General features: G+C 48.2%; 1 protein-coding gene across 5 annotated transcripts in view; it reads left to right on the plus strand.

Moving 5' to 3' along the window:
- The window catches only part of gne (glucosamine (UDP-N-acetyl)-2-epimerase/N-acetylmannosamine kinase), a 140,314-nt gene that overhangs the window by 34,592 nt on the left and 79,240 nt on the right, over nt 1-26,482 (plus strand). For all 5 annotated transcript variants that reach the window (XR_011885311.1, XR_011885310.1, XM_072252154.1 and 2 more), the window contains exons 3-4: nt 11,293-11,744; nt 25,968-26,120. Coding sequence is in view for 3 of the 5 variants with exons in the window: in XM_072252154.1 (XP_072108255.1) it covers nt 11,293-11,744; nt 25,968-26,120 (605 nt within the window). In the remaining 2 variants the exon portion in view is untranslated. The remainder of the gene's footprint in view (nt 1-11,292; nt 11,745-25,967; nt 26,121-26,482) is intronic.

A 26,482-nucleotide genomic window follows, 5' to 3' on the forward strand; every position in this document is an offset into this window, starting at 1 on the left:
GCAAGGACATTTTCAACTTCTCACTGCTATGGGTAGAAGTTCCCACTTGGTTCAAAAAGGCAACAATTATACCAGTGCCTGAGAAGAATAATGTGAGCTACCTTAATGACTATCGCCCGGTAGCACTCACATCGACAGTGATGAAATGCTTTGAGAGGTTGGTCATGACTAGACTGAACTCCTGCCTCAGCAAGCACCTGGACCCATTGCAATTTGCCTATCGCCACAGTAGGTCAACGGCAGATGCAATCTCAATGGCTCTGCACACGGCTTTAGACTACCTGTACACCTATGGCAGGATGCTGTTCATCGTCTATAGCTTAGCATTTAATACCATCACTCCCACAATCCTGATTGAGAAGTTGCAGAACATGAGCCTCTGTACCTCCCTCTGCATTTGGACTTCGAGGGTGAGGATCCAATTGCAGAGTGAGGGCTACTGCACAGGACCGAAAGAAGCTGCAGACGGTTGTAAATCTAGTCAGCTCCAACTTGGGTACTAGCCAACAAACTACCCAGGACATCTTCAGGGAGCGGTGTCTCAGAAAGGCAGTGTCCATTATTAAGGACTTCCAGCACCCAGGGCATGCCCTTTTCTCACTGAGGGTAGGAGGTACAGAAGCCTGAAGGCACACACTCAGCAATTCAGGAACAGCTTCTTCCCCTCTGCCGTCCAATTCCTAAATGGACACTACCTCACTTTTTTTTTAAACATACAGTGTTTCTGTTTTTGCACGTTTTTTAAATGTATTCAATATAGTACACTGTAATTGATTTACTTATTATTTTTTAATTTTATTTATTATTATTACTATTATTTTTTTTTCTCTGCTAGATTATGTATTGCATTGAACTGCTGCTGCTAAGTTAACAAATTTCAAGTCACATGCCGGTGATAATAAAGCTGATTCTGATTCTACAATGCCTGTAAAAAGTATTCACCCTCTCCTTGGAAGTTAATCACAGTGGATTTTTTTTTGGCTTTTTTGACGTGATCAACAGAAAAGGACTCTTTTGTGTCAAAGTGTAAACAGATCTCTACAAAGTGATCTAAATTAATTAGAAATATAAAACACAAAATAATTGATTGCATAAGTATTAACCTCCTCCTAGTCAGTATTGGGGGGGAAGGGGTGATCTACCTGTCAGGAAGCAACAGCAGTCGTGGCTCTGTCACAGAGTCTGGCCCTGTGGCTCAGAAGGGAAGGGAACTGAAGAACATGGCAGCAGTGATAGGGGACTCTATAGTCAGGAAGACAGGTAGGCGATTCTGTGGATGCGAAAAAGAAACATGGATGTCGGTTTGCCTCCCAGGTACCAGGGCTCACTTTTAACATTTAAGAAAAACTTGGACAGGTACATGGATGAGAGGTGTATGGAGGGATATGGTCCAGGTGCAGGTCAGTGGGACTAGGCAGCAAAATGGTTCGGCACAGCCAAGAAGGGCCAAAAGGCCTGTTTCTGTGCTGTAGTGTTGGAGGTGTTGTGGATAGCGTGGAGGGCTGTCAAAGGTTACAGTGGGACATTGATAAGATGCAAAACTGGGCTGAGAAGTGGCAGATGGAGTTCAACCTAGTGTGAGTGAGAGGTGGTTCATTTTGGTAGATCAAATATGGTGGCAGAATATAGTATTAATGGTAAGACTCTTGGCGGTGTGGAGGATCAGAGGGACCTTGGGGTCCGAGTCCACAGGACACTCAAAGCTGCTACGCAGGTTGACTCTGTGGTTAAGAAAGCAAATGGTGCATTGGCCTTCATTAACCGTGGGATTGAGTTTAGGAGCCGAGAGGTAATGTTGTAGCTACATAGGACCCTGGTCAGACCCCACTTGGAGTACTGTGCTCAGTTTTGGTCGCCTCACTATCAGAAGGATGTGGAAATCATAGAAAGGGTGCAGAGGAGATTTACAAGGATGTTGCCTGGATTGGGGAGCATGTCTTATGAAAATAAGTTGAGTGAACTTGGCCTTTTCTCCCTGGAGTGACGGAGGATGGGAGGTGACCTGATAGAGGTGTATAAGATGATAAGAGGCATTGATCATGTGGATAGTCAGAGGCTTTTTCCCAGGTCTGAAGTGGCTAGTACAAGAGGGCACAGTCTTAAGGTGCTTGAAAGTAGGTACAGAGGAGATGTCAGGGGTAAGTTTTTTATGCAGAGAGTGGTGAGTGTGTGGAATGGGCGCCAGCGATGGTGGTGGAGGCGGAAACGATAGGGTCTTATAAGAGACTCCTGGACTGGTATATGGAACTCAGAAAAATAGAGGACTATGTGTAACCCTAGGTAATTTCTAAGGTAAGGACATGTTCAGCACAGCTTTGTGGGCCGAAGGGCCTGTATTGTGCTGTAGGATTTCAATATTTCTATGTTTCTAAATCTACTCCTCAGCTTTTTTTCCCTCCAGACCAGCTGAGGAGTCTCGGCTTGAAACGTCGGCTGTACTTTTTTTCATAGATATTGCCTGGCCTACTGAGTTCCTCCAGCATTTTATGGACTCTCACAGCTACCTGGACTATACCTCTTCCCATTCTAGAATGAAGGAGATGTCCTCCTTTTTCAGAGAAAGGGGCTGCCCTTCCTCCACCATCAATACTGCACTCAACTGCATCTCTTCCATTTCACGCATGTCTGCTCTTATCCCATCCTCCTGCCACCCTACCAGGAATAGGGTTCCTCTCGTCCTCACCTACCACCCCATTAGTTTCCGTGTCCAGCACAAAGTTCTCTGGATTTTCTGCCATCTCCAACTAGATCCCATCAGCAAACACATCTTTCCATCCCCCTCCCCCCCACTTCCTGCTTTCTGCAGGGGTCACTCCCTGCACGACTCCCTTGTCCATTCATCACTCCCCACTGATCTCCCTCCTGGCATTTATCCTTGCAAGCGGAACAAGTGCAACACCTGCCTCTACCATTCAGGGCCCAAACAGTCCTTCCTGGTGAGGTGACATTTCACCTGTGAGTCTGTTGGGCTCATTTACTGTGTCTGGTGCTCCTGGTGTGGTCTCCTGTACATCAGTGAGACCCGACGTAGATTCGGAGACTGTTTTCGGGAGCCCTACACTCCGTCTGCCACAAGAAGCGGGATCTCCGTGTAGCCACCCATTTTAATTCCCATTCCCATTCCCATTCCCATTCCGATATGTCAGTCCATGGCCTCCTCCACTGTCACGATGTGGACACGCTTAGGTTGAAGGAACAACACCTTGTATTCCGTCTGGGTAGTCTCCAACCTGATGGTATGAACATCGATTTCTCAAACTTCCTGTACTGGCCCCCACCCCTCTCTCCCTTTTCCTTGTCCCTTTTCCCTCTCTCGCCTTATCTCCTTGCCTGCCCATCGCCTCCCTCTGGTGCTCCTCCACCTTTTCTTTCTCCCATGGCCCTCTCCGGCTCTCTATCTCTTTCACCAATCAACTTCATCCCTCCCCCTCCCGGTTCCACCTGTCACCTTGTGTTTCTCTCTCCCCTCCTCCGTCTTTTAAATCTACTCCTCATCTTTTTTTTTCTCCAGTCCTGCTGAAGGTTCATGGCCTGAGACGTCGATTGTACATTTTTCCATTGATTCTGCCTGGCCTGCTGAGTTCCTCCAGCATTTTGTGTGTGTTGATGGAATACAGTGTTGGGAAATGTATGATAATGCATTTTGGTAAAAAGGAACAAAAGTGCAGACTATTATCTAAATGGGGAGAAAACTCAAACATCAGAGGTGTAAAGGGACTTAGGAGTCCTCGTGCAAAGCTCCTGGAAGGTTAATGTGCAGGTTGAGTCTGTGGTTAAAAAAAAGGCAAATGCAATGTTGGCATTCATGTTAAGGAGAGTAGAAGATAAAAGCAAAGAAATAATGCTGAGGCTTTATTTGACACTAGTCAGGCTGCACTTGGAGTATTGTCGGCAGTTTTGACCATAAGATATAGGAGCAGAAGTGGGCCATGGGCTGATTCAATTCTTCCAGTCATCCCCACTCCCCTGCCCTCTCTCCATACCCTTTGATGCCCTGGCTAATCAAGAACATGTATCTCTGCCTGAAACACACCCAATGACTTGGCCTCCCCAGACTCTCGTGGCAACAAATTCCACAGATTTACCAGCTTTTGACTAAAGTAATTTTTCCGCATCTCTGTTTTAACTGGACGTCCTTCAATCGTGAAGTTGTGCCCTCTTTTCCTTGACTCTCCTACCATAGGAAATAACTTTGCCATATCTTGTCTGTTCAGGCCTTTTAACATTTGGAATGTTTCTATGAGATTCCCCCTCATTCTCCTGAACTCCAGGGAATACAGCCCAAGAGCTGCCAGACGTCTCTCATACCGTAACCCTTTCATTCCTGGAATTATTCTCGTGGATCTTCTCTGAACCCTCTCCAATGTCAGTATATGCTATCCACAATAAGGAGCCCAAAACTGCACACAATACTCCAATGTGGTCTCAAGAGTGCCTTATAGAGCCTCAACATCACATCCCTGCTCTTATATTCTATACCTCTAGAAATGTATGCCAACATTGCATTTACCTTCTTCACCACCGACTCAACCTGGAGGTTAATCTTTGGGGTATCTTGCACAAGGACTCACAGTCCCTTTGTATCTCTGCATTTTGAATTCTCTCCCCATCTAAGTAATAGTCTGCCCATTTATTTCTTCCTCCAAAGTGCATGACCATACACTTTACAATATTGTATTTCATTTGCCACTATTTTGCCTATTCCCCTAAACTATCTAAGTCTCTGTACAGGCTCTCTGTTTCTTCATCACTATCCGCTCCTCCACCTACCTTTGTATCATCAGCAAATTTAGCTACAACTCCATTAATCCCATAGTCCAAATCATTGACATACATCATAAAAAGCAACGGTCCCAACACTGACCCCTGTGGAACTCCACTGGTAACCGGGAGCCAGCCAGAATAGGATCCCTTTATTCCCACTCTCTGTTTTCTGCTAACCAGCCAATGCTCCATGCATGCTGGTAACTCCCTGTAATTCCACGGGCTCTTATCTTGCTAAGCAGCCTCATGTGCGGCATCTTGTTAAAGGCCTTCTGAAAATCCAAGTACACCATGTCTACTGCATCTCCTTTGTCTACCCTGCTTGTAATTTCCTCAAAAAAAATTACAGTACGTTTGTCAGGCAGGATTTTCCTTTCAGGAAACCATGCTGGCTTTGGTCTGTCTTGTCATGTGCCTCCAGGTACTCCGTAATCTCATCCCTAACAATTGATTCCAACAACTTCTCAACCCCTGATATCAGGCTAACAGGTCTATAGTTTCCTTTCTGCTGCCTCCCACCCTTCTTAAATAGCAGAGTAACATTTGCAATTTTCCGGTCATCCGATACAATACCAGAATCTATCGATTCTTGAAAGACCATTACTAATGCCTCTACAGTCTTTCCAGCTACTTCCTTCAGAACCCGAGGGTGCATTCCATCAGGTCCAGGAGATTTTATCCACCCTCAGACCATTAGGCTTCCTGAGCACCTTCTCAGTCATAATTTTCACTGCGCATACTTCACTTCCCTGACACTCCTGAATGTCTGGTATACAGTACTGCAGATGTCTTCCACTGTAAAGACTGATGCAAGATACGCATTCAGTTCCTCTGCCATCTCTGAGTCTCTCATTACGATATCTCCAGCGTCATTTTCTACTGATCCTATATCTATCCTCGACTCTCTTTTACCCTTTATATACTTAAAAAAAACTTTTAGTCGCCAGCTTCCCTTCATAATTTAACTTTTCCTTAATGACCACCTTAGTTTCCTTCTGCAAGTTTTTAAAAGCTTCCTAATCCTCTATCTTCCCACTAGCTTTGGCTTCCTTGTATACCCTCTCTTTTGCTTTTACTTTGGTTCTGACTTCACTTGTCAGCCACAGTAGTGTCCTTCTTTCATTCGAAAATTTCTTCTTATTTGGAATATATCTGTCCTGCACTTCCCTCATTTTTTGTGTAAACTGCAGCCATTGCTGCTCTGCTATCCTTCCTGCCAGTGTCCCTTTCCAGTCAACTTTGGCCAGTTCCCCTCTCATGCCATTGTAATTTCCTTTATTCCACTGAAAGACCGACAAATTGGATTTTAATTTCTCCTCCTCAAATTTCAAAGTGAATTCGATCACATTGTGATCACTGTTCCCCAAGGGTTCCTTAACCTTAAGCTCTCTTATCACCTCCGGGTCATTGCACAACACTCAATCCAGCATGGCTGATCCCCTAGTGGACTCAACAACAAGCTGTTCTAAAAAGCCATCCCTTAGACATTCTACAAATTCTCTCTCTTGAGGTCCAGTACTGACCTGATTTTCCCAATCCACTTTCATGTTAAAATCCCCAACGATTATCATGACATTGGCCTTCTGACACGCTTTTCTATCTCTTGCTGTAATTTGTAATTCACATCCCGGCTGCTGTTTGGAGGGCTGTTTACAACTGCCATTAGGGTCCTTTTACCCTTGTCATTTCTTAACTCAATGCATAGAGACTCTACACCTTCTGATCCTATGTCATCTCTTTCTAATGATTAATATTATTTCTTATACAGAGGGCCACACCACCCCCTCTGCCGCCTAACCTATCTTTCCATACCCCGTATATCCTTGGACGTTCAGCTCCCAGTGGCAGCCATCCTTTAGCCAAGTTTTAGAGATGGCCACAATGTCATACTTGCCAATTTGTAGCTGAACTTCAAGATCATCCATTTTATTTCTTATGCTGTGTGCATTCAAATATAACACTTTCAGTCCAGTATTTGTTGCTTTCTGTTTTAACTGCACCATGCCTCCATTGCCCTGTAACTCATCCCACTGGCTGTGATAATGCCTCCTCTCCTGTCTGTCCTTTCTATAATCTCTGCTTCACACTACCTTTGACTTATTTCTGTTTTCCCCTTCCTCAGCCCTTTCACTCCGGTTCCCATCCCCCTGACAAATTAATTTAAACCCTCCTGAACAGCTCTAACAAACTTGCCTGCTGGGAGTTTGGGCGCCATATCTCAGAAAGGATGTGTTGGCAGTAGACAGAGTCCAGAGGAGGTTCACAAGGATAATACCAGGAATGAAGGGGTTAACGTATGAGGGGCATTCGGCAGCTTTGGACCTGTACTCATTGTAATTTAGAAGAATGCTTGGGGATCTCTTTGATACCTACTGAATGTTGAAGGGATTAGATAAGGTGGATGTGGAGAGGATGTTTCCTGTGGTAAGAGTGTCCAGAACTAGAGGGCACAGCCTGAAAATTGAGGGGCTTTCCTTTAGAATAGAGGTAAGAAAGAATTTTTTTTAGCCAGAGAGTAGTGAATCTGTCAAATGCTCTGCTACAGACTGCAGTGGAGGCCAGGGCCGTGGGTATATTTAAAGCAAAAATTGTTAGTTGCTTGATTGGTCAGAGCATCAAAAGTAATAGAAACATAGAAAACCTACAGCACATACAGGCCCTTCGGCCCACAAAGTTGTGCTGAACATGTCCCTACCTTAGAAATTACTAGGCTTACTTATAGCCCTCTATTTTTCTAAGCTCCATGTACCTATCCAAAAGTCTCTTAAAAGACCCTATCGTATCCGCCTCCACCACCGTTGCTGGCAGCCCATTCCATGCACTGACCACTCTCTGAGAAAAAACTTAATCCTGACATCTCCTCTGTACCTACTCCCCAGCACCTTAAACCTATGTCTTCTTGTGGCAACCATTTCAGCCCTGGGAAAAATCCTCTGACTATCCACATGATCAATGCCTCTCATCATGTTATACACTTCTAGCAGGTCACCTCTCACCCTCCGTCGCTCCAAGGAGAAAAGGCCGAGTTCACTCAACCTATTCTCATAAGGCATGCTCCCCAATCCAGGCAACGTCCTTGTGAATCTCCTTTCTATGGCTTCCACATTCTTTCCTGTAGTGAGGCAACCAGAACTGAGCACAGTACTCCAAGTGGGGTCTGACCAGGGTCCTATGTAGCTACAACATTACCTCTCGGCTCCTAAATTGAATTCCACGATTGAGGAAGGCCAGTACACTGTATGCCTTCTTAACCACAGGGTCAACCTGTGCAGCTGCTTTGAGCGTCCTATGGACTCGGACCCCAAGATCCCTCTGATCCTCCACACTGCCAAGAGTCTTACCATTGATACTATATTCTGCCATCATATTTGACCTACCAAAATGAACCACTTCACACTTATCTGGGTTGAACTCCATCTGCCACTTCTCAGCCCAGTTTTGCATCCTATCAATGTCCTGCTGTAACCTCTGACAGCCCTCCACACTGTCCACAACACCTCCAACCTTTGGTGAGAAGGCATGTGTATGGGGTTGAGTGGGATCTAGAATCAGCCATGATGGAATGGCAGAGCAGACTCAATGGGCTGAATGGCCTAATTCTGCTCCTATGTCTTATGCTCTTGTGTCTGACTTTCACAAACCTTCCAGAGCCTGCTGCAGTGAAACATCCCCACAACATGAATGCAGCCACCGCCATACTTTATGGTTGGAAAGGTGTGTTTCTGATGATGTATGCTGTTTGGCTTATGCCAAACATTGTGTTTCATCTGATGGCCTAAAAGCTCAATTTTGGTTTCATCAGACTGTAGAACCTTCTTCCATCTAACTTCAGAGTCTCCGATATGCTTTCTGGGAAACTCTGGCTGAGAGTTCATGGAAGTTTTTTTTTTCTCTTTGCCACTCTCCCATAAAGCTGTGACTGGTGAAGTGCCCAGGTAAAAAGTCGTTGTATGTGCAGACTCTCCCATCTCAACCACTGAAGCTCGTGAAACCCCTTTTTATTTGACACCTCTGGAAATGTGGCTCGTTAGTCCCTCACTCACAGCCACTGGGCTCCGCGGCGAGGAACCCACTTTTCACAGGTTTCGTACATCTAGGGTGTATGTGACTTTGGTCTCGCTAAATCTCTAAGGCTGGGATGTCTCGCCCACCCAAGCCCTGCTTTGTGTGAATGCTGTGTGATTTACTGTCCTCGGCAATCGCCTGTCGGCAAAAATTAACAAATCATTCTCTGCATATAATTATAAAGAAGTATTTTTAAGAATGTTAACTTAAGCAAGCAGTTATTAAAGGAAAGAAAGAAAAAACAGAAAGGGCCCATTATTCTTAAACAGCCAACTGTGCACTTCAGTTGGAGCCGATCTTGACCTTGTCTGTGACTCACACTCTGTACTCTCGGTCTGTGTGAAAGCACACAGCACGTTCTGAATGTCTCTCAAAGTCCATCTCGAACAAACGGGTCTCTCACGAGAGTATTGGTCCTTCCTCCTTGAAGCCACTCATCTGCACAAAGCACCTTGTGCAACAGGGACTCATCCTCAGCCATCTTCCCTCCTGTCCTCTCCCAGCTCCCGACGAAGGAGACCTCGACCCACAAACCTCTCCGCCCAGCGTTCTTCAGAACCTTCTCCCAGCTCCACCATCCTGATCGGCTGACACCAGATTCCTAAGTTGAACAGCAAAGTCTCTCATCTCCGCTCAAACTGAAAAGGCTGAAAGCAGACAGACTGCTCTTACAGAACTGTTAAAATGAAATACCTACAGCATAGCAGAAAAATTTTAACCAGGGCTTTACAGTTGTAACTCTTCCAGAGTTTTTTGGTGGCCACCCTCACTAGTGGGTATTATCAGATCCCCATGAGTGAGGCTGACAAAGGGAAGACGGCATTCAGATGTCCACTAGGATTCTTCCAGTTCGAAAGGATGCCCCAGGACACATTAGGAGACCCTTCAACGTTCCAGCGTGTCAGGCAGAAAACGGTGGGAGATATGAACTTGCTTGAGGTGTTGGTGTACCTGGATGATCTCAGAGTGCTCGGGTCCACCTTGGAGGAGCATGAAGCGAGGCTATTGAAAGTGCTGGGCTGCCTGAAAGCTGGAGGGTTAAAACTTTCCCTGGACAAGTGCCAGTTCTGCTGGACGTCTGTCAGCTATGTTGGGCACATAGTCTCACGGCATGGAGTAGCTGTGGAGCTGTCTAAGATAGAGGTGGTGACCACCTGGTCAAGGCCCCGGACTGTGAGTGCCCTGCGCTCGTTCTTTAGCTTCTGCAGATACTATCAGAGGTTCGTGAAGGAATACCCTAAGGTGAAGCACCCTTTTAATCAGCTTCTAAGAATTGAACAGTCAGATCCAACAAATGGGAACAAGTTGTGTGATATGGGCTGGAAGGGCGTGGTACTGTGCTGTATCTTAAATTTAAATTAAATGACCATGTGGGAGATATGCCAGTGATGTAGATATGCTGGATACTGTGGCACTGCAGGCATCCTCTGCTGTCCGGGAACAAGGTGCATGGCCACATTTTGGACTTGTAAACTTGGGTTGCGAACAGTTCACAGAGGAATGGAGTGCTGCCTTAGGAAGCATCTGAGTTATTCACACTGATACGGGCGCCACATGGTGTCGTGGTTAGTGCGATGGTATTACAGCTCAGGCCGTCAGGGTTTGCAGTTCAGTTCCAGTGTTCACTCTGATCGGGTTGGTATGTTCCTTCTGGTGTACGGGCTTCACCTGGGTGCTCCGGTTTCCACCTGCAGTACGAAGATGTGTCATGTAGCAGGTGAATTGGTCATTGGGTTGAGTTGCATGGTCAGAAAGACCTGTTCCATGGTAAATCTCTAAACACAAAATTAAAAGATCAAATCAGCGAAGATTGTGCTGAGCACCACTCGGTCACCATGCTTCCGCGGCATACAGAGCGTACCGTAACTTACTAACCCTAACCTGTACATCTTCAGTATATGGGAGGATACCAGAGCACCCAGAGGAAATCCAAGTGGTCACAGAGGTACACAAACTCCCTAAAAGCAGTGGCAGCAATTGAACCTAGATCTTAAAGCTTCTGCTGTAATAGGGATTCATGACTGCGCCATCACGAAGCTAAACGGCCTCCCAGTGGTAATTTAAAAAGAGTCGATAGTGAGTGCCGAGAGTGAGCTATGAATGTGCAGCTAAACCAAGCTGACACCTCAGTCTGTGTATTAATGTGTATTTGACCAAGCTGACATTTCAGTCTGTGTATTTGACCAAGCTGACACCTCAGTCTGTGTATTAATGTGTATTTGACCAAGCTGACATTTCAGTCTGTGTATTTGACCAAGCTGACACCTCAGTCTGTGTATTAATGTGTATTTGACCAAGCTGACACCTCAGTCTGTGTATTAATGTGTATTTGACCAAGCTGACACCTCAGTCTGTGTATTAGCGTGTATTTGACCAAGCTGACATCTCAGTTCATCTACTAACAGTCAATGTAGCAAAAGATAGACCAACACTTTGCTTACTGTTTGTGTTTTTCCCTTTCAGGAATACATACCGAATGATCGAACAAGATGATTTTGACATCAACACAAGGTTGCATACGATAGTCCGGGGTGAAGACGAGGCTGCTATGGTGGAGTCAGTGGGCCTTGCTTTGGTAAAATTGCCAGATGTGTTAAACCGTTTGAAGCCGGATATCATGATTGTTCACGGAGACAGGTTTGATGCGTTGGCAGTCGCGACCTCGGCGGCGCTGATGAATATTCGGATCCTGCACATTGAAGGCGGTGAGGTTAGCGGTACCATCGATGATTCAATCCGACACGCTATCACTAAGCTGGCCCATTACCACGTGTGCTGCACCCGCAGTGCCGAGCAGCATCTCATCGCCATGTGTGAGGAGCACGACCGCATCCTGTTGTCTGGCTGTCCCTCTTATGACAAGCTTCTCACAGCAAGGTCCAAGGACTACATCAGCACTCTGCAGACCTGGCTGAGTGAGTAATCATATCTGATAGGTATAGATGAAGTCATTTTCCACTCTTGTTTGTTTTCTATTCTAGTTAGCACCATAAGACAGAGGAGCAGAATTAGACTATTCAGTCCACTAAGTCTGCTCTGCCATTCCATCACAGCTGGTTTATTATCCCTCTCAATCCCATTAGTCTACCTTCTTCTTTTAACCTTTGACACCCTAACTAACCAAGAACCTATCAACCTCTGCTTTAAATATACTCAATGACTTGGCCTCCACAGCTGTCTGTGGCAATAAATTCCACAGATTCACCACTCTCTTTGGCTAAAGAAATCCCTCCTCATCTCTGTTCTAAATGGACGTCCGTCTATTCTGAGGCTGTGCTCTCTGGTCCTAGACTCCCCCACTGTAGGAAACTTCCTCTCCATATCCACTTTATCTAAGCCTTTCAAATTCAATAGTTATCAATTAGATCCCATCCGACTCTTCTAAACTCTGGCAAGTGCAGGCCCAGAGCCATCAAAAGCTCCTCATATGTTAACCCTTTCATTCCCGGAATCATTCTTGTAAACCTCCTCTGGATTCCCTCCAATGCCAGCACACCATTTTTTCAATAGTGGCCCAAAACTGCTCACAATATTCCATGGCTGGCTTGACCAATGCTTTATAAAGCCTCAGCATTACATCCCTGCTTTTATAATTAGTTGTGTCTTGTAATTTATCTCACTTAATTGAAGATAGTTGTTTGCATTTTTATACTGTCTGTGGCATCTGTCTGATATTTTCCTTTAAAATGTGACATTGTTTCTACATTCTTTCCATAACAGAATTTCAAATTTTTTCAGTAACTTTATTTGTCACATGTACACCGAACGATATAGTGAAATGCATCGTTTGCTTCAACGACCAACACATCTGAGGATGTGCTGGGGCAGCCTGGAAGTGGCACCGACATAGCATGTCCACAATTCACTAACCCTTACTAACTCATCTGTCTTTGGAATGTGGGAGAAACTGGAACACCCAGAGGAAACCCTTACAGTTAAGGGGAGAGCAAACAAACTCCGTACAGTGGCGGGAATTGAACTCCGGTTGCTGGCGCTTTAAGTGTTACACTAACCTCTACACTACTGTACTGTCCTGATGTGCTGGGCTGAAGGGCCTGTAATGTGCTGTAGATCTCTCTGTTTCTATGTATCACTATCACAGTGGAGTAAAGGGGATTACAGGGGCATGAGAGAGGAGTTGGCCAGAATTGATTGGTAAAGGACACTGGCAGGGATGATGGCAGAGCAGCAATGGCTGGGATTTCTGGAATCAATTCAGAAGAACATAAGAACACATGAAACAGGAGCAGGAGTAGGCCATCTGGCCCGTCAAGCCTTCTCTGCCATTCAATACGATCATGGCTAATCTGGCTGAGGACTCATTTTCACCCACCTGCCTTTTCCCTATAACCCTAATTCCTCTACTGTGGAAAAATCTATACAACACTGTATTAAATATATGTACTGAGGAATGCACAGGATATATACATCCCTAAGAGGAAAAAGTATTCTCAAGGAAAGATGACACAACCGTGGCTAACAAGAGAAGTCAAAGCCATAAAAGAGGGTATATAATAGAGCAAAGATTAGCGGGAAACTTCAAAAACCAACAGAATGCAACTAAAAAGTAATTAAGAAGGTAAAGATGGAATATGAAGGTAAGCTAGCCAATAATATTGAAGAGGATACCAAAAGTTTTTTCATATACATGAAGTATAAAAGAGGTGAGAGTGGATATCGGACTGCTGGAAAACAGTGTTGGAAAGGTAGTAATAGGGGACTAGGAAATGGCGGATGAACTGAGTAAGTATTTTGCATCAGTCTTCACTGTGGAAGACACTAGCAATATGGTGGAAGTTCCAGGTATTAGGGGGCATGAAATGTGTGAAGTTACCATAACTGGAGAGAAAGTTCTTGGGAAACTGATGATAGATAAATCACCTGGATATCAGGCTTACACCCCGAACAGCCAGATTTGGGAACAGCTTCTTTCCAACTGTGATAAGACTGCTGAACGGATCCTGACCCGGATCTGAGCCGTACCCTCCAAACATCCGGACCTCCCTCTCGGTTTTTTTTGCGCTACCTTACTTTCCCTTTTCTATTTTCTATTTAAGATTTATAATTTAAAATTTTAATATTTACTATCTATTTGTACTCCAGAGAGCGCGAAGCGCAGAATCAAATATCGCTGTGATGATTGTACGTTCTAGTACCAATTGTTTGTTGACTATAATGTATAAAAGATTTCTGAAAAGGGTTGCTGACGTGATTGTGGAGGCATTAGTAATGATCTTTCGAGAATCACTAGATTCTGTAATGGTTCTAGAAGACTGGAAGATTGCAAATGTCACTCCACTCTTCAAGAGGGGAGTGAAGCAGAAGAAAGGAAACGATAGGCCAGTTTGTCTGACCTCAGTGGTTGGGAAGATATTGGAGTTGATTATTAAGGATGAGGTCTCAGGGTACTTGGAATACATGGTAAAATAGGCTGTAGTAAGTTTCCTCGAGGGGAAGATCTTGCCTGACAAATCTGTTGAAAGTCTTTGAAGAAATAACAAGCAAGATCAACAAAGGAGAATTGGTTTAAGTTGTGTACTTGGATTTTCAGAAGGCCCGTGACGAAGTACCACACATGATACTGCCTAACAAACTACGACCCTGTGGCGTTACAAGAAAGATTCTAGCATGGATAAAGCAGTGGCTGATTGGCAGAAGGTAAAGAATGGGAACAAAGGGAGCCTTTTCTGTCTGGCTGCCGGTGAGCGATGGTGTTCCACAGGAGTCTGTGTTGGGACTGATTCTTTTTGTGTTACATGTCAATGGTTTGGATGATGGAATTGATGGCTTTGTTGCAAAGTTTGCAGACAATATGAAGACGGGTGGAGGGCTAGATAGTTTTGAGGAAGTAGGGAGGCTACAAAAGGACTTGGACAGATCAGGAGAATGGGCAAAGAAGTGGCAGTTGGAATACAGTGTCAGGAAGTGAATGGTCATGCACTTTGGTAGAAGAAATGAAAGGGTTCACTATTGTCTAAAGGGAGAGAAAATACAAAAAAATCTGAGGTGCAAAGGGACTTGGGAGTCCTTGTGCAAGATTTCCTTAAGGTTAATTTGCAGGTTGAGTCTGTGCTGAGGAAGGCAAATGCAATGTTACCATTCATTTCAAGAGGACTAGAATATAAAAGCCAAGGATGTAATGTTGAGACTTTATAAAGTACTGATGAGGCCTCACTTAGAGTGTTGTGAGCTGTTTTGGGCCCCTTATCTTAGAAAGGATGTGCTGAAACTGGAGCGGAGTCAAAGTAGGTTCACGAAAATGATTCCAGGATTAAATGGCTTGTCATATGAAGAGTGTTTGATGGCTTTAGGCCTGTATTCACTAGAATTCAGAAGAATGAGGGACGACCTCATTGAAGCCTATCGATTGGTGAACGACCTTGATAGAGTGGATGTGGAGAGGCTACTTCCTATGGCGGGTCCACAGAACACATCCGGAGATCAGAGGACACATCCTCAGAACGGAGGGGCGTCCTTTTTGAATGGAGGTGAGGAGGAATTTATTTTTAACAGAGTAGTGAATCAGTGGAATTCTCTGCCACAGGCAGCTGTGGAGGCCAAATCTTTATGTATACTTAAGGCTGAGGTTGATAGATTCTAGATTGGTCAGGGCATGAAGAGTCATGGGGAGAAGGCAGGAGATTGGGGCTGAGAGAAAAATTGGATCAGCTGTGATGAAATGGTGGAACAGCCTTGATGGGCCAAATGGCCTAATACTGCTCCTATACCTTATGGTCTTATGTTCTTACATGAGGCCAGGATATCGGTATTACGTGAAGTGTTGGGGATAATGATGAAGCCCAGGTATTGGTGTTATGTGTAGAGGATGGGGAGAACAATGAGGTCAGGGTACTGGTGTTATGTGTAGAGGGTGGGGAGAACAATGAGGTCAAGGTATTGGTGTTATGTGTAGAGGATGGGGAGAACAATGAGGTCAGGGTATTGGTGTTATGTGTAGAGGGTGGGGATAATGATGAGGCCAGGGTATTGGTGTTATGTGTAGAGGATGGGGAGAACAATGAGGTCAGGGTATTGGTGTTATGTGTAGGGGATGGGGAGAACAATGAGGTCAGGGTATTGGTGTTATGTGTAGAGGGTGGGGATAATGATGAGGTCAGGGTATTGGTGTTATGTGTAGAGGGTGAGGATAATGATGAGGCCAGGGTATTGGTGTTATGTGTAGAGGATGGGGAGAACAATGAGGTCAGGGTATTGGTGTTATGTGTAGAGGGTGGGGATAATGATGAGGCCAAGGTATTGGTGTTATGTGTAGAGGGTGGGGATAATGATGAGGCCAGGGTATTGGTGTTATGTGTAGAGGGTGGGGATAATGATGAGGCCAGGGTATTGGTGTTATGTGTAGAGGGTGGGGATAATGATGAGGCCAGGGTATTGGTGTTATGTGTAGAGGGTGGGGATAATGATGAGGCCAGGGTATTGGTGTTGTGTGTAGAGGGTGGGGATAATGATGAGGCCAGGGTATTGGTGTTATGTGTAGAGGGTGGGGATAATGATGAGGTCAGGGTATTGGTGTTATGTGTAGAGGGTGGGGATAATGATGAGGCCAGGGTATTGGTGTTATGTGTAGAGGGTGGGGATAATGATGAGGCCAGGGTATTGGTGTTATGTGTAGAGGGTGGGGATAATGATGAGGCCAGGGTATTGGTGTTATGTGTAGAGGGTGGGGATAATGATGAGGCCAGGGTATTGGTGTTATGTGTAGAGGGTGGGGATAATGATGAGGCCAGGGTATTGGTGTTATGTGTAGAGGATGGGGAGAACGATGAGGCCAGGGTATTGGTGTTATGTGTAGAGGGTGGGGATAATGATGAGGCCAGGGTATTGGTGTTATGTGTAGAGGGTGGGGTAATGATGAGGCCAGGGTATTGGTGTTATGTGTAGAGGGTGGGGATAATGATGAGGCCAGGGTATTGGTGTTATGTGTAGAGGGTGGGGATAATGATGAGGCCAGGGTATTGGTGTTATGTGTAGAGGGTGGGGATAATGATGAGGCCAGGGTATTGGTGTTATGTGTAGAGGGTGGGGATAATGATGAGGCCAGGGTATTGGTGTTGTGTGTAGAGGGTGGGGATAATGATGAGGCCAGGGTATTGGTGTTATGTGTAGAGGGTGGGGATAATGATGAGGTCAGGGTATTGGTGTTATGTGTAGAGGGTGGGGATAATGATGAGGCCAGGGTATTGGTGTTATGTGTAGAGGGTGGGGATAATGATGAGGCCAGGGTATTGGTGTTATGTGTAGAGGGTGGGGATAATGATGAGGCCAGGGTATTGGTGTTATGTGTAGAGGGTGGGGATAATGATGAGGCCAGGGTATTGGTGTTATGTGTAGAGGGTGGGGATAATGATGAGGCCAGGGTATTGGTGTTATGTGTAGAGGGTGGGGAGAACGATGAGGCCAGGGTATTGGTGTTATGTGTAGAGGGTGGGGATAATGATGAGGCCAGGGTATTGGTGTTATGTGTAGAGGGTGGGGTAATGATGAGGCCAGGGTATTGGTGTTATGTGTAGAGGGTGGGGATAATGATGAGGCCAGGGTATTGGTGTTATGTGTAGAGGGTGGGGATAATGATGAGGCCAGGGTATTGGTGTTATGTGTAGAGGGTGGGGATAATGATGAGGCCAGGGTATTGGTGTTGTGTGTAGAGGGTGGGGATAATGATGAGGCCAGGGTATTGGTGTTATGTGTAGAGGGTGGGGATAATGATGAGGTCAGGGTATTGGTGTTATGTGTAGAGGGTGGGGATAATGATGAGGCCAGGGTATTGGTGTTATGTGTAGAGGGTGGGGATAATGATGAGGCCAGGGTATTGGTGTTATGTGTAGAGGGTGGGGATAATGATGAGGCCAGGGTATTGGTGTTATGTGTAGAGGGTGGGGATAATGATGAGGCCAGGGTATTGGTGTTATGTGTAGAGGGTGGGGTAATGATGAGGCCAGGGTATTGGTGTTATGTGTAGAGGGTGGGGATAATGATGAGGCCAGGGTATTGGTGTTATGTGTAGAGGGTGGGGATAATGATGAGGCCAGGGTATTGGTGTTATGTGTAGAGGGTGGGGATAATGATGAGGCCAGGGTATTGGTGTTGTGTGTAGAGGGTGGGGATAATGATGAGGCCAGGGTATTGGTGTTATGTGTAGAGGGTGGGGATAATGATGAGGCCAGGGTATTGGTGTTATGTGTAGAGGGTGGGGATAATGATGAGGCCAGGGTATTGGTGTTATGTGTAGAGGGTGGGGATAATGATGAGGCCAGGGTATTGGTGTTATGTGTAGAGGGCGGGGATAATGATGAGGCCAGGGTATTGGTGTTATGTGTAGAGGGCGGGGATAATGATGAGGCCAGGGTATTGGTGTTATGTGTAGAGGGTGGGGATAATGATGAGGCCAGGGTATTGGTGTTATGTGTAGAGGGTGGGGATAATGATGAGGCCAGGGTATTGGTGTTATGTGTAGAGGGTGGGGATAATGATGAGGCCAGGGTATTGGTGTTATGTGTAGAGGGTGGGGATAATGATGAGGCCAGGGTATTGGTGTTATGTGTAGAGGGTGGGGATAATGATGAGGCCAGGGTATTGGTGTTATGTGTAGAGGGTGGGGATAATGATGAGGCCAGGGTATTGGTGTTATGTGTAGAGGGTGGGGATAATGATGAGGCCAGGGTATTGGTGTTATGTGTAGAGGGTGGGGATAATGATGAGGCCAGGGTATTGGTGTTGTGTGTAGAGGGTGGGGATAATGATGAGGCCAGGGTATTGGTGTTATGTGTAGAGGGTGGGGATAATGATGAGGCCAGGGTATTGGTGTTATGTGTAGAGGGTGGGGATAATGATGAGGCCAGGGTATTGGTGTTGTGTGTAGAGGGTGGGGATAATGATGAGGCCAGGGTATTGGTGTTGTGTGTAGAGGGTGGGGATAATGATGAGGCCAGGGTATTGGTGTTATGTGTAGAGGGTGGGGATAATGATGAGGCCAGGGTATTGGTGTTATGTGTAGAGGGTGGGGATAATGATGAGGCCAGGGTATTGGTGTTGTGTGTAGAGGGTGGGGATAATGATGAGGCCAGGGTATTGGTGTTATGTGTAGAGGGTGGGGATAATGATGAGGCCAGGGTATTGGTGTTATGTGTAGAGGGTGGGGATAATGATGAGGCCAGGGTATTGGTGTTATGTGTAGAGGGTGGGGATAATGATGAGGCCAGGGTATTGGTGTTATGTGTAGAGGGTGGGGTAATGATGAGGCCAGGGTATTGGTGTTATGTGTAGAGGGTGGGGATAATGATGAGGCCAGGGTATTGGTGTTATGTGTAGAGGGTGGGGATAATGATGAGGCCAGGGTATTGGTGTTATGTGTAGAGGGTGGGGATAATGATGAGGCCAGGGTATTGGTGTTACCTGTAGAGGGTGGGGATAATGATGAGGCCAGGGTATTGGTGTTATGTGTAGAGGGTGGGGATAATGATGAGGCCAGGGTATTGGTGTTATGTGTAGAGGGTGGGGATAATGATGAGGCCAGGGTATTGGTGTTATGTGTAGAGGGTGGGGATAATGATGAGGCCAGGGTATTGGTGTTATGTGTAGAGGGTGGGGATAATGATGAGGCCAGGGTATTGGTGTGTGTAGAGGGTGGGGATAATGATGAGGCCAGGGTATTGGTGTGTGTAGAGGGTGGGGATAATGATGAGGCCAGGGTATTGGTGTTGTGTGTGGAGGGTGGGGATAATGATGAGGCCAGGGTATTGGTGTTATGTGTAGAGGGTGGGGATAATGATGAGGCCAGGGTATTGGTGTGTGTAGAGGGTGGGGATAATGATGAGGCCAGGGTATTGGTGTTATGTGTAGAGGGTGGGGATAATGATGAGGCCAGGGTATTGGTGTTACCTGTAGAGGGTGGGGATAATGATGAGGCCAGGGTATTGGTGTTATGTGTAGAGGGTGGGGATAATGATGAGGCCAGGGTATTGGTGTTATGTGTAGAGGGTGGGGATAATGATGAGGCCAGGGTATTGGTGTTATGTGTAGAGGGTGGGGATAATGATGAGGCCAGGGTATTGGTGTTATGTGTAGAGGGTGGGGATAATGATGAGGCCAGGGTATTGGTGTGTGTAGAGGGTGGGGATAATGATGAGGCCAGGGTATTGGTGTGTGTAGAGGGTGGGGATAATGATGAGGCCAGGGTATTGGTGTTATGTGTAGAGGGTGGGGATAATGATGAGGCCAGGGTATTGGTGTGTGTAGAGGGTGGGGATAATGATGAGGCCAGGGTATTGGTGTTATGTGTAGAGGGTGGGGATAATGATGAGGCCAGGGTATTGGTGTTATGTGTAGAGGGTGGGGATAATGATGAGGCCAGGGTATTGGTGTGTGTAGAGGGTGGGGATAATGATGAGGCCAGGGTATTGGTGTTATGTGTAGAGGGTGGGGATAACGATGAGGCCAGGGTATTGGTGTTATGTGTAGAGGATGGGGAGAACGATGAGGCCAGGGTATTGGTGTTATGTGTAGAGGGTGGGGATAATGATGAGGCCAGGGTATTGGTGTTATGTGTAGAGGGTGGGGATAATGATGAGGCCAGGGTATTGGTGTTATGTGTAGAGGGTGGGGATAATGATGAGGCCAGGGTATTGGTGTTATGTGTAGAGGGTGGGGATAATGATGAGGCCAGGGTATTGGTGTTATGTGTAGAGGGTGGGGATAATGATGAGGCCAGGGTATTGGTGTTATGTGTAGAGGGTGGGGATAATGATGAGGCCAGGGTATTGGTGTTATGTGTAGAGGGTGGGGATAATGATGAGGCCAGGGTATTGGTGTTATGTGTAGAGGGTGGGGATAATGATGAGGCCAGGGTATTGGTGTTATGTGTAGAGGGTGGGGATAATGATGAGGTCAGGGTATTGGTATTACCTGTAGAGGGTGAGATGATGACGCACAAGTGACAGTGACAGCTTTAATCCAATGTTGTTTGTCAGTGCTCCGGTGAATGGGTGGGTCATGTTCAGCTGCTTGGGATTTTGCAGCCATCGAGCAAAGTCGTGGGTATACAAAATTCTGAGGGGTGCAGGTAGGGTGAATGAAGTCAGGCTTTTCCCATTGAGGTTGGGTGAGACTAAAACTAAAGGACATGGATTGAGGGGATAGGTGAAATGTTTAAGGCGGTGGGCATGTGGAACGAGCTGCCAGTGGCAATGGTGAATGCCGGTTCGATTTCAGCATTTCGGAATAGTTTGGATAGGTACGTGGATGGGAGGGGACTGGAAAGCTGTAGTCCAGGTGTCGGTCAGTGGGACCAGGCGGAGTAACAATTGGGCATGCACTCGATGGGCTGGGTGTTCTGTTTCTGTGCTGTAGTGCTCCATAAGACTACGGTTCTAATTCAGGATGATTGTTTGCATCAAGAAGGTCAGCGTGTGTTCATTGAGCTCGTGTACTCGATATCTACCTCCCCGTTCCTTAGCGGTGCTCAACTGTACAGTAAGCTGAGTCGATAATAAAGCATACAGCAGAGCTGTTTTCCAATTAGTAGATTGTGGCGACCCACTTTCTGGCACACACGAACCGGCTCACAACAGCGCGCGCAGGCAGAGGGCCGGCCCCAAAAAGGGCACCAGGCCATCTTCACCAACAGGGGGAAAATCCCGCGTGCAGAAAGGGTCTGGGAATATGCATTCCCCACAGCAGTCCCGCCCCAGGGAGGGCGGGAGCGGGAAGGCTTTAAAGCAGGCCGCGAAGTTTGAATAAATCTCTTTCATCGCAACTCTAACTCACCGACTCCGTGTGGTTATTCTAGCGCTGTGTGTAGCACACCGCTACAATTGGTGACCCCGACAGCCCAAACGATATTTGGACCAGAGATGACCGATGCCGCATCTGTTCACGCAGTTTCCTTAAAACTGCCAAGCTTCTGGACGCTGCGACCCCAATTATGGTTCGAACAAGCAGAAGCACAATTCCACATTCGGCAGATAACCTCGGAGTCTACTCGCTACTACTACGTGCTGAGCTCCCTCGACCAGGAGACAGCTGCACAAGTTGAGGAGTTTATACAGTCGACCCGGAGGACGGCAAATACACAGCATTCAAAGCCCTGCTCATAAGGACTTTCGGACTCTCACGGCGCGAACGAGCACGCCGCTTAATGCACCTGGATGGTTTGGGAGACAGGCCGCCGTCAGCATTAATGAACGAGATGCTGGCCCTGGCTGAAGGACACAAACACTGCCTCATGTTTGAGCAGGCGTTCCTAGAGCAACTGCCCGAGGACAAATGCCTGCTGCTGTCCGACGCAGATTTCAGCAACCCCGGGAGGTGGCAGCCCGGGCAGATGTGCTGTGGAATGCCAGGAAAGAGAGAGGGGCATCCGTCGCACAGATCACCAAGCCGCGTGCCCAACGACAGACCAGACCAGGCTCGGCAGCAGAGCCCACAAAACCTGGCGACGGGAGTGAGGAGCCCACGAACAGTGGTGTTTCTACCACCAGTGGTGGGGCACAGAGGCCCGCTGCTGCAGACCACCCTGCAAATTCCCGGGAAACGCCAGGGCCAGCTGCCGCTGATGGCTATGGCGGCTGACCATTAGGACAGCCTCCTGTACGTCTGGGACAAGCAGTCAGGACGCCGCTTTTTGGTCGACACCGGAGCAGAGATCAGCGTCTTACCTCCAACGAGTTACGACACCCGCAACAGAGAACCGGGACCCACCCTGAAGGCCGCAAATGGCAGCACAAGACGAACCTACGGCACCCGCACGGTGCGGCTACAGTTCAGCTCCAGCCAGTTCACGTGGGACTTCACACTGGCTGCCGTGGCCCAACCAATCCTGGGGGCGGATTTTCTGCGAGCCCACAGCCTGCTGGTCGACCTGCAAGGGAAGCGATTAGTCCACGCCAAGACTTTTCAAACGTTCTCCCTGGGTGAAGCACAGTTGCCAGCCCCACACCTGGACTCCATCACGCTGTCCAACGACAAATTCACCAGGGTCCTGGCGGATTTCCCATCAGTACTGACACCGCAGTTCACGGCAGCCATGCCCAGACATGGAGTACAGCACCACATCCCGACCCAGGGACTACCCCTCCACGCCCGTGCTCGAAGGCTTCCCCTGGACAAGCTCCGACTGGCGAAGGAGAAGTTCAAGAAGATGGAGGAATTGGGGATCATACGACGGTCCGACAGCCCATGGGCCTCCCCCCTGCACATGGTGCCCAAGGCAACGCGGGGCTGGAGACCATGCGGTGACTACCGCAGACTGAACGAGGCTACAACACCAGACCGCTACCCTGTGCCGCACATTCAAGATTTCGCAGCAAACCTACACGGCGCAAGGATCTTTTCCAAGGTAGACCTCGTCCGGGGATACCATTAAATCCCTGTACATCCGGACGACATCCCCAAAACAGCGCTTATCACCCCGTTCGGACTTTTCGAATTCCTCCGAGTGCCGTTTGGTCTAAAGAATGCCGCACAGACTTTCCAGTGGCTGATGGACGCGGTGGGACGCGACCTGGACTTTGCATTCATCTATTTGGATGACCCTCATAGCCAGCAGTAGTTGGCAGGAGCATCTGTCCCACCTCTGCCAGCTCTATTCCCGCCTGAGCGAATTCGGCCTTACAATCAACCCAGCCAAATGCCAGTTCGGACTCGACACCATCGACTTCCTGGGCCACAGGATTACTAAAGACGGGGCAACCCCGCTGCCCGCCAAGGTAGACGCGGTCCGCAATTTCCCCCGACCTAACACAATCAAAGGCCTGCAGGAATTCGTGGGTATGGTGAATTTCTACCACCGTTTCCTCCCCTCAGCAGCCCGAACCATGCGACCCCTGTTCACTCTAATGTCGGGTAAGGGCAAGGACATTACCTGGGACGAAGAGGCCACAAGCGCTTTCGTTAAAACCAAAGAAGCCTTGGCAAACGCCGCAATGCTAGTGCACCCCAGAACGGACGTTCCTACTGCCCTCACGGTGGACGCATCCAATACAGCGGTCGGTGGAGTGCTGGAACAACTCATCGAGGGTCGCTGGCAACCCCTGGCATTCTTCAGCAAACACCTACGACCACCTGAACTCAAATACAGTGCTTTCAACCGGGAGCTATTGGCACTATACCTGGCAATCCGGCATTTCAGGTACTTCTTAGAAGGCAGGCCCTTCACCACGTTCACAGACCACAAACTGCTTACCTTTGCGTTCATGAAGGTGTCCGACCCCTGGTCGTCCCGCCAGCAGCGACATCTGTCCTACATCTCCGAGTACACGACGGACATCCGGCATGTCTCTGGAAAGGGCAACGTCGTGGCGGATGCACTTTCCAGACCTACCATACAGGCCCTGTCCCAGGGGGTAGACTATGCGGCGCTGGCAGAGGCACAGCAGGCAGACGCTGAGATCCCCAGTTACAGGACTGCAGTCTCTGGTTTGCAGCTCCAAGACCTCCCCGTAGGCCCAGGTGAGAGGACCCTACTATGTGATGTAGCTACCGGCCAACCCCGCCCCGTCGTCCCAGCAGCCTGGCGCCAGCGGGTTTTCGAGTCCATTCACAACTTAGCGCACCCCTCCATCAGGACAACCGTCTGGCTGGTCGCCAACAGGTTCGTGTGGCATGGACTTCGTAAGCAGGTCAGTGAATGGGCCAAAACGTGCATGCAGTGCCAAACGGCCAAGGTGCAGCGGCACACCAAGGCTCCGCCGCAGCAGTTCGAACCCACCCGCCGGAGGTTTGACCACATCCATGTGGATATCGTGGGGCCCCTGCCAGTGTCGCGAGGAGTGCGGTACCTCCTAACGATGATAGACCGGTTCACCAGATGGCCAGAGGCAGTCCCGCTCACCGACACCACCTCCGAATCCTGTGCCCGAGCACTGATCGCAACCTGGGTAGCACACTTCGGGGTACCAGCCCACATTACCTCCGACAGGGGCGCCCAGTTCACCTCCAGCCTGTGGTCAGCTATGGCCAGACTTTTAGGATCGCAGCTACACCACACAACTGCCTACCACCCACAGTCGAACGGACTAGTGGAGCGTTTCCACTGTCACCTGAAATCGGCTCTCATGGCCCGGCTGGAGGGGCCTAACTGGGTGGACGAGCTTCTCTGGGTCCTGCTCGGAATCCACACGGCGCCCAAAGAGGATCTGCACACCCCGTCGGCCGAGTTGGTGTACGGCGCACCCTTGGTAGTCCCAGGAGAGTTCAAGGGGGCAAGAGGAAGAACCCACAGCAGTCCTGGACAGACTACGGGAGAGGCTCGGTAACCTGGCCCCCATCCCCACTTCACAGCACGGACAGAGCCCGACCTGCGTACCCAAAGACTTGCAGAACTGTGAGTTTCTTTTTGTACGACAGGGCAGACACCGGGCACCGCTACAGCGGCCCTACGAGGGGCCGTTTAAGGTGATCAGGAACAACAGGTCCATGTTCATGCTGGACATTGGGGGGAGAGAGGAGGTTTTCACGGTGGACCGACTCAAACTGGCCCATGTGGACTTGGCGCAGCCGGTCCAGGCTCAGGCACCACGGTGCAGGGGCAGACCTCCCAAACAGAGGCCGATCCAGACGGTGGACATTGGGGGAGGTATCGCCGGTTCTGGGGGGGGGGGGTTATGTGGCGACCCACTTCCTGGCACACACGAACCGGCTCACAACAGCGTGCGCAGGCAGAGGACCGGCCCCAAAAAGGGCGCCAGGCCATCTTCACCAACGGGGAAAATCCCGCGCGCAGAAAGGGTCTGGGAATATGCATTCCCCACAGCAGTCCCGCCCCAGGGAGGGCGGGAACGGGAAGGCTTTAAAGCAGGCCGCGAAGTTTGAATAAATCTCTTTCATTGCAACTCTAACTCACCGACTCTGTGTGGTTATCCTAGCGCTGTGTGTGACACACTGCTACAAGTTTTAAGTTCTGTAATGATGCTTTTCGTATTTTTATAAATTACCATTTGAATTGATAAGTAGTTCATGATTGACACGAACTGATAACAGATATATACTACGATATCCCATTAATATATGCGGTTACTTTCCTTATTGTGGATATGTTTAAAAATAATTTCTGGAACTGCATCTATTGTGTGCTTGCTGTGGATTTTGTAATGGTTCATGGTGAACTTGCTCTGCTTTTGTAGGTGAAGATGTGAAACCTCGAGAGTACATTGTGGCTCTACAGCATCCAGTCACCACCAATATTAAACATTCCATTAAGATGTTCGAGTTCACGCTCGACGCGTTAATAACATTCGGCAAGCGCACATTGATCCTGTTTCCCAACATTGATGCAGGTGAGCAGAAAATTCCACAGCTTCGTGTTTAATTCTTGGCCCCTGTATGTTCTCCCTCCGTTAAAGGAGCTCTTGCTCTCACTTTCCTCTCCCACTTCCACTCCCCCCTCCCTCCTCCTCACACTCAGCATCCTCCCACTCTGCCTCCGTGTCCTCCTACTCCCCATCCTCGGCCTCGTCCCCAGCCTCCCACTCCCCCTCCTCGGCCTTGTCCCCGGCCTCCCACTCCCCCTCCTCGGCCTCGGCCTAGTCCCCGGCCTGCCACTCCCCATGTCCCACCTCCCCCCCCCCCCATGTGTCACCCCCCCTCCACATTCAAATCTCCCGCCCCCCTGCATCCATCCCAGCCCCCTCATCCATCC

This window comes from Mobula birostris, chromosome 3, assembly GCF_030028105.1.
Source record: "Mobula birostris isolate sMobBir1 chromosome 3, sMobBir1.hap1, whole genome shotgun sequence".
Taxonomy (NCBI): Eukaryota; Metazoa; Chordata; class Chondrichthyes; order Myliobatiformes; family Myliobatidae; genus Mobula; species Mobula birostris.